Source organism: Bombus fervidus, chromosome 16, assembly GCF_041682495.2.
Source record: "Bombus fervidus isolate BK054 chromosome 16, iyBomFerv1, whole genome shotgun sequence".
Taxonomy (NCBI): Eukaryota; Metazoa; Arthropoda; class Insecta; order Hymenoptera; family Apidae; genus Bombus; species Bombus fervidus.
In genome coordinates this window covers 3482765-3490732 of record NC_091532.1, presented here as the reverse complement: position 1 = coordinate 3490732, position 7968 = coordinate 3482765, and the positions used below count along the sequence as shown (strand labels likewise).

General features: G+C 26.4%; 3 protein-coding genes across 4 annotated transcripts; 2 read left to right on the top strand and 1 right to left on the bottom strand.

Annotated features, from left to right (window-relative positions):
• Positions 1–80: 80 nt before the first annotated feature.
• On the bottom strand, positions 81–1509 carry Prx6a (Peroxiredoxin 6a). The gene is made up of 5 exons (XM_072019133.1): positions 1269–1509; positions 870–1026; positions 554–771; positions 401–473; positions 81–317 (listed from the first exon to the last, which is right to left on the bottom strand). Exons 1-5 carry the CDS (start codon positions 1352–1354, stop codon positions 189–191), a joined length of 663 nt encoding a protein of 220 aa, XP_071875234.1. The 5' UTR covers positions 1355–1509; the 3' UTR covers positions 81–188.
• Positions 1510–2235: 726 nt separating this feature from the next.
• Positions 2236–3710, top strand: Rswl (tRNA methyltransferase roswell). Its single transcript, XM_072019131.1, has 3 exons — positions 2236–2667; positions 2761–3307; positions 3390–3710. The coding sequence occupies exons 1-3, from the start codon at positions 2240–2242 to the stop codon at positions 3693–3695; spliced, it is 1281 nt and encodes a 426-aa protein (XP_071875232.1). The 5' UTR covers positions 2236–2239; the 3' UTR covers positions 3696–3710.
• Positions 3711–4443: 733 nt separating this feature from the next.
• Positions 4444–7910, top strand: Fbxl4 (F box and leucine-rich-repeat gene 4). 2 transcript variants are annotated; one of them, XM_072019041.1, is made up of 7 exons: positions 4444–4990; positions 5387–5480; positions 5680–6133; positions 6207–6462; positions 6528–6888; positions 6962–7289; positions 7374–7910. In XM_072019041.1, the coding sequence occupies exons 1-7, from the start codon at positions 4766–4768 to the stop codon at positions 7708–7710; spliced, it is 2055 nt and encodes a 684-aa protein (XP_071875142.1). In that variant the 5' UTR covers positions 4444–4765; the 3' UTR covers positions 7711–7910. The 2 variants fall into 2 exon arrangements, with proteins under 2 accessions (XP_071875142.1, XP_071875143.1); XM_072019042.1 differs by lacking the exon at positions 4444–4990 and having other exon boundaries at positions 5585–6133.
• Positions 7911–7968: the final 58 nt, after the last annotated feature.

The window sequence follows — 7968 nt, the reverse complement described above, 5'->3', positions numbered from 1 at the left end:
CACTAAAGAGATACGCTTATTTATAAACTGTATTTCAAGGAATGACATAATATTGAACAGAATTTAATATATATATATATATATATATATAATCAAATATATGTATTTTAATTTTTACAAACACATTTTGATAATTTAAAAGAATACATTGTAAAATAATAGTTTCTCATCTTGCAAAGTATTATTTTTTACAGCGGTTGTGACACAACGCGTACGTAAGGTTTGCCCGATGGTAATGGTACGATTTTAATATTGTTGTATAATGTTTTTGCTTCTTCGTCGGAGACAGTAGGCTGAATCATCACTTGATCACCTGCCTAGAGATCATTATACAAAATTAATAATTTTTTTAATAGATGTAGTGATGTTTTGATTAATAAATAAGATCATAGATAAAAACCTTCCAATCAACTGGAGTTGCTACTTTATGCTTCTCAGTTAATTGTAGCGATTCGATAACTCTCAAAATTTCACTGCGTTAGAAAGTTATGTTAATAAATAATATATTAATAAAAATAAATTTCAACCATTAAAGATATAAGAATAAAGTTACTCAAAATTTCTTCCAGTGGTTGCAGGGTATAAAATTGATAATCGCATTTTTTTAGCAGAATCAATAATAAATACTGCTCTAGCAGTCATCGGTATGCCACGATCATCAACTTCTGCAGGATCTAACATTCCCAATAACGTTGCAAGTTTTCGCGTTTCATCTTCTATTATTGGGTACGGGAATTCTTTATCGGTCATTTCTGCATAGGCCTTTATATCCTGAAAAATGATTATGCTTTGTAAACTTGTAATAATTCCGTTCCTATTTTTTTTATTAATAATATATTTCTGATGAAAAAACTATAATAAAAGCATACTTCTATCCATTTCCGGTGAGAATCTACCGAATTACATGATAATGCAATAACTTTAACTCCTAGCTTTTCAAATTCGGGCATCAATTTTAATACCCGAGCCAACTCTGTTGTACATACTGGTGTAAAATCATTAGGATGAGAAAACAGAATTCCCCACCTGTGAGAAACGTAAATTAATTTTTCTTATTTTAGTAAAATCTTACATCTCAAGAAATTTTGTATCACTGAATGATTTGAAATTATATGAATAGTAAATAATATACTCAAATATAAATATAAAGACTAGTTATATAAATTTATAATAAAAAATATGTAATAAACATTTACATATGTATATACATTAAAAAATGTAACAAAAAATATTAAAGGTTATGTTCCTTAAAGAAAATATTGTCTTACGAATCATCAAGCCATTCATGCAAGTTAATTGAGCCCATTTGAGTGTCTGCTACAAAATTTGGAAACGTTTCACCTAACAAGACCATTTTTACACGTAAAAAGTACTTTCAAAATTAACTACTATTACGATTTTGACATAAAACACAGTAAATTGGTATCCAGGTATATAGATTTAGAAATATGACTATCTCTGATGATACAAGCGTTGTTAAGGTGATCATATAACTATATAGATTCAAACACAATTAGAAAATACACGATATTTCAACATGATATTTATTTAATTAATTCATGTAATATAAAAATAAATCTTGTAATGTATAAATATTTATTATAATATTAATTAAGAGATAATTTGGTAACTAATTTCAAGTATTATATTTCATTCGAATCTTAAATTTAAATTTATACTTTTACAAGATTATTTATGTACGTCAAATACAACATTTATAAAATTTAAAAATCCCAACTAAACAAATATTACGATTCATGTATTATATAAAACTGTAGAGGGCATAATGAAACCTCAGTACATACATTATAATATTTAATTGGCAGAGATTTTTTAAATTTTAAAGTAGCGAAGAAGTGTAATAAATTCAAATACTGATTAAATCAAACATAAAAATATATCATACCGTACTATTATATTACGAATTAAATATAGACAGAGAGGAAATAGTATTTTATAATCGTAAAAATAATGTAAAATTTTATAGTAATACACTATTTCCTCTCTGGTATTACTAATTACTAATACTATTGTGTACTTATATTAAATTGATATCCTAGCACGATTGTATCAGATCGTATCACGATTGTGGTCGTATACTTAGGCCTGGCAATTCCCGTCGTGATAGGCTGTTAATATTATAAGACATGTTTTATAAATCGGCCGCTAGATTGCACATCACTGCGATCGCTGGATACATGAAATAAATGTGCGTTTATATATCTACAATAAGACATATATGTACATTTCCGTAGCATGTGCAGCGTGTTTTACACATAGTGATAATTCAGTTGTACAATTTTCAAAAATGTTTAATCGAGTCTCTTCAAAGTTTATTACTATTGTAACTGAATTTTATTCCCCCGTTTTTATTCGACCAACTCATAAATTTACGGTCTTGCAACCTAAGTATCTTGTACAAACGCATATATTAATAAGACGTAGTTATAGTATAACAAACCTATCTCAAGAAGTAAATGAACATTATAAAAAATTGCATGAAGAAGAATTAAACTCTCTCCTAAAAGATCCGAAATACAAAGCTATGTATGATAAATACAGTTTGGAAATAGAGTACTCAAAATATATAACAAATAAAGTACCTAAAAACTTAACCGCATATAATTGGTTATATTTATTAAACACAACAACAAGAAATGAAAGAAGGTTGTACTTAATATCTATTTTAATATAAAAATTATTTTAATGGTTAAAGGTTCATTCATATATTAATTTTTGTTCTGTATCGTAAATATTTAGGTCATATATAGAATTTCTTTGGAAATTGGACATGAAAAAACAACACGAAGAGGAGAAAAAGTTATTAACGTTGGAAAAAAATCCAAAGGATTATAGTGAATGTGGTATATATGGATTAAATAGATATACTATGTTTCGCAGGATATGTAGAAATACAATAAATAAGTTTTATAATAGCAGATTAATAAGTGCTATGTTATATGAACCAGTACTAGTAATTGACCTTGCATATGATGAATATATGTCACCACACGAGAAAGCAGCTTGTGCGAAACAACTATCATATTTATTCGCAACAAATCGAATACACAATAGTCCCTTTAATCTATATTTTTGTAACGTTAACAAGGATGGTGTTGTTATGAAGACATTACATAAAACAATACCACCTTTGTACAATCCAGATTTCCCATTAAATATAACATCAAAATGCTATTTAGAAATGTTTGATAAAAATAAATTAGTATATCTTACCCCTCATACTAACACAGTTTTAAAAGACTATGATGCTAATTTAATATATATAATTGGTGCAATGGTAGATAAGGTAATTAATATTATATTTTTATATAGTTAATGCTACAAATGTAAACAAAAAGATTTATTAGAAAAATTAATAATATTTTCAGAAAAACCCTAAAGCATTGTCATATCAAAAAGCTAAGAAACAAGGTATTAAAATGATGAAGCTGCCTTTAAGTGAAAAATTGGATTGGGGCACAGGATCTTCAAAAAATCTTCCTCTCAATCAAGTTATTTCTATCATGTTAGATTTGAAATATTTTAGGAATTGGGATGTGGCATTTCAAAATGTACCTAAACGAAAATTACAAGCATCAAGGCAATATTTTGAGCAAAAAAGATTGTTAAGAAATACAAGAATGTTGGAATGCTTTGATAGAAATAGAACTTCAAACTTAACAGATAGAAAGTAATATTTCTTGTAAGTTAGAAACCAAATAAAGTTTTAAATATAAATCATTGTACATAATTATCAATTTTAACCTATATTTTAGTTTTTAATATAATTTCTTTAGTCAATCCTTAAATTGCATGTATTAGTTTTATATCAGAAGCAAATAATATTTTATGATTGAAATCTATACTTCTGTTTTACAAAAATAGGACTTTTAAATGTAATACGAATAATATATATGGAAATGTATATATAATTAATGATATATTACTTTATGATATACATACATACAATATGTATACAGATATACATGTATACACAGTTATATGTACATTATATACATCCTAAATACTAATAATATAATAAAAGATATTTGTTATTATTAATAACCAATATTATTTACTGGTATTAAAATTATGAGATAAACATTTTAATGTCACCTATTCTATATTGTAAGTAATATTATAAAAACATATTATCTTATATATAAGAATGCACTCATAAAAAATAATTATGTTCTTGAATAACACATTTGTGTTTTTAATATTTCTAGCTTTTTAATCGATTGACTGAAATTTATTTAGTATAATTTATTTATACAGTTCATTATGTTAAATATAATTAAATATGTATAATGATCACTTGTATAAAGATCTTATAAGGATCTAAATCTAAAATTTATTGATAGTTAATCTTTATTTTGCACTTTTTGATTTCACTGTTCACGAACAAGTTTTTCTAATCCAATAGTTACGAGATTAATTTATAAAAGGTATTCGTATGTAGTAATTTTTTACTGTCTTTTTAATGCGAGTAATACTGACATTACTGACGCATGAATGGTTAGTGTGTTCAAAAACTGGAGATTAAAAGTAAGACATGTATCATACATTTTTTGTACTAAAACGAGGGTAGAAGACATAAAAAAATTATCTTTTCTTGTATGTGATTATGTACTAAAACTTCTAATGTCTACAAGATTTGTTATGCAGATAATATATATAAATTATAACAATAACAAACCTTAAAGCGATTAACCTATATTAATTGAACCTTGAAGTTAAAACTTTCTGATTAATTGTAAATGACATGATATCTCATGACGAGATAAAAGTTGAAGTAGTTCCGATAAATGGAGAAAAAATTGGAGGAAAAGAAGAAACTGTTGTTTTTGTTGAACAGTTTGTTAAAGACGTGTGTGATTTTAGTTCCCAGTATGGAAGTAATATTAGTATTTCCTATACAGCCTATAATATTGCTGGAAATCCAAGTAAATTTCCTGATTATGGAGATTTTCCACAAGCTTTTGTTATGGTATGTTAATTTTGTAAAAATCAAAACTGTTAAATAATCAATTGTAAACAATGCATGAAAGTAAAAGTATCAAACAATTTTTCATGGACTAGAATAAGCTATGTGGATTGGTTTTGTACATTATCAAAATGTTAATGACATTTTAGTTTTAATCAATGCTTTAATATTTTATTGCATAATAGCAGGCCAAGAGTATATGGTGCTGATTTTAATAATATTGTATCTTGTACCTGAAAATTTTGGAAGCTATTAATTATATATTCTTAGAACTCTAGAGTTAAAATTCTATGAAAAAATGATTTGTAAAGTATTATTTCGGCTATATGAAATTAATAACAAAAATATTTTATGCCTTTTTACTCATGCTACATTATATCTAATAGATTATAATTTTAGAGAACATATGGACGATGGTGGGACAAAGCACCTTCAAGATTAATGGATTATATGCCACAGAATAACATAGACGTTACAAGTCAGGATTATATAGGTATATAGCTCTTAATTTAAAAATTAAATACTTTCTAGCATTTAATGTTTATATTGTAATATTTCAATTATTTGTAGTAATATTTTATGTTTTTATTCTTAAAGATATTTTTAACTTATTGGAATATTATACTGATACCATTAATGCTTATGATGTATGAAACATGGAAATAAATTACAATATTTTTTATATTATCAAGATCTAGAATATTATCAAGAGGTATATCCAATTAGAGTATCAATATATGAAACATACAATCCTGGAAGTGTAATTGGAATTTGGGCACAAAACTCTGAGGGCAAATGGTATCAATTATGGAATGGATTTCCTCAAGTTGTGCCACACAAGCCAAGAATATTTTCTCCATACTTGCAGCTATGTAATTTTAAGACAAAAATGATAAGACTGGAATTTAATCATAGTTTATTAGACTACTATACAGAGTTAGATGCTGTATTACTTATTGGTACATCAGAATTAATTGTACCTAATAATTTGCATAATCAAAATCTGAATGACCTTTCTAAAGAATTAGGTTACCTTAAACAAAGTGATGATGATATTTATAATTTAACACCAGATTATTTAAAGGCAAATCAGGATTTAACAGTTCTTAAAAAGACACTTTCTGAACACTGTAAGCTTTTTAAAAGGTATGTTGATATACAACCGTTGATATTTTAGTGCTCTAATAAATCAATGAATATTGTTTACACATTATTACAGCAAAGGAATAGATAATATATCCAAGGGCAAATTAGTATCTAAGATAGGACAACATTATCAGTCTGTTCCTCCTATAGAAGAAGCATTCAAAAGTTTACAACAATTTTTACAAGAAGATTTTCCAAAACTTATTAGAGATATTCATCATTCAATACCAAATACTTTAAATGAACAAGATAATTCTCTTCAAGAAAGATTTTCAGTAGCTTCAACTGATTTTGAAAATCAACCATGTGGCACTTTCTCAGCACTTCCAGTAAAATATGATATCATGATTTGTTATATCTTGTTATATCTATTACTAACAATGCATTTTTACAGGATGAGACAGTACTAAAAATTTTGAAGAATTTAGATTTAAGATCATTATGCTGTTTATGCAGAGTAAATAAACACTTTAACAATATTGCAAGAGATGCTTTGTTATATACAAGTCTTAATTTAAAACCTTACTGGCATTGTTTAGACACATCTGCATTAAATAGTTTAGCACCTAGGTGTCATTATTTACAGCAATTAGATCTTTCATGGTGTGGAAATTATAATATGATAAAATATCAAGATTTTATAAATTTTCTTCACATATCTGGCAGTGTTCTGACTCATTTAAGACTAAACTGTTGTCAATTTGTAAATGATGCTATTATCTTTGAAATTTCAAAACTATGTAAGAATTTGAAAGGTAAATATTATTGAAATATTTTTTATTAAACATTTAAAAGTTGTCTGTTAAAAATGTAATATATTATTTTTAGAACTATGTTTATGTAACTGTATGGGTGTAACAAACGAAGGATTTTCGAAACTCGAAAACTTGAAGTTCCTTGAACGTTTGGAGCTTTACAGAACAACTATTGAGACATCTACATTATGTTCTATTTTAAAGAAGAATACTCAAATGCGACATTTAAATTTGGCAGGAATGCATGATCGCTTAAATATAGACGAAGTTGCTGTTGAATTAGGAAATTCTTGTCCATATTTGGAAAGTGTAGACTTTTGGAAAGCACAAACTTTAACTCCATATGGAGTTAGAGCTTTGTCTCACTGTACTAAACTTCGAGAAGTGGATTTTGGATGGTGGTATGTTCTCGGAAAAATATTGTATCATTTAATAATTAACGAATTTCAATGTATTTATCATTCGTTTTATCATTTCCTTTATAGTGGTGGAATGGGCGCTCCTGGTGACTCTCTACGAGCATTATTGTTTTCCTGTCGTTATTTAGAAAAAGTATTTTTAGCAGCACTTAGAGGATTAACAGATCGCGACTTGGAGCCACTTTTATTATGTCAACGACTACAACAGCTAGACCTATTAGGGGCTCGTTCTCTTACTCCTGATATATGTTATGGAATTTTATTGTTTTGTCCAAAATTAGAAATGATTGATCTTAGTTTCTGTGAAGGTATTAATGATTTTATAGTGCAGGAATGGCGTCAGCAATATCCTCATGTTTCTATTAAAAGAAGTTTTCAAGTAAGCAACTCTAATATGATATAACAAACATTCCATGATATTTATTACATCGATTATAATTTAAAGTATTTTAAGTATAAATAGGTTTGTTAAATTTTGTAACTTTGATTAATACTATAAAGGCTGTAATATTGTTGTATATAATTACATAAAAATTGTTATTACTAAAGTATCTGTACATATGTATCCATTTTTTCATAAGAATATACATATGTGTACTTGTATATTTGAAATTGCAGTTTAATATATATATATATATATAATATAAGAAAATATCCATAC

Bases quoted from the DNA above. Each gene is read 5' to 3' on its own strand.
- Rswl (XM_072019131.1), top strand. From the start codon at position 2,240: ATGTACATTTCCGTAGCATGTGCAGCGTGTTTTACACATAGTGATAAT. The intron at 2,668-2,760 runs GTTGTACTTAAT...GTAAATATTTAG, and splicing joins ACAACAAGAAATGAAAGAAG to GTCATATATAGAATTTCTTT. The intron at 3,308-3,389 runs GTAATTAATATT...TAATATTTTCAG, and splicing joins TTGGTGCAATGGTAGATAAG to AAAAACCCTAAAGCATTGTC.
- Fbxl4 (XM_072019041.1), top strand. From the start codon at position 4,766: ATGATATCTCATGACGAGATAAAAGTTGAAGTAGTTCCGATAAATGGA. The intron at 6,463-6,527 runs GTAAAATATGAT...GCATTTTTACAG, and splicing joins GCACTTTCTCAGCACTTCCA to GATGAGACAGTACTAAAAAT. The intron at 6,889-6,961 runs GTAAATATTATT...TATTATTTTTAG, and splicing joins ACTATGTAAGAATTTGAAAG to AACTATGTTTATGTAACTGT.
- Prx6a (XM_072019133.1), bottom strand. From the start codon at position 1,354: ATGGTCTTGTTAGGTGAAACGTTTCCAAATTTTGTAGCAGACACTCAA. The intron at 1,027-1,268 runs GTAAGACAATAT...CGTTTCTCACAG, and splicing joins CATGAATGGCTTGATGATTC to GTGGGGAATTCTGTTTTCTC. The intron at 318-400 runs GTTTTTATCTAT...AATGATCTCTAG, and splicing joins CAACTCCAGTTGATTGGAAG to GCAGGTGATCAAGTGATGAT.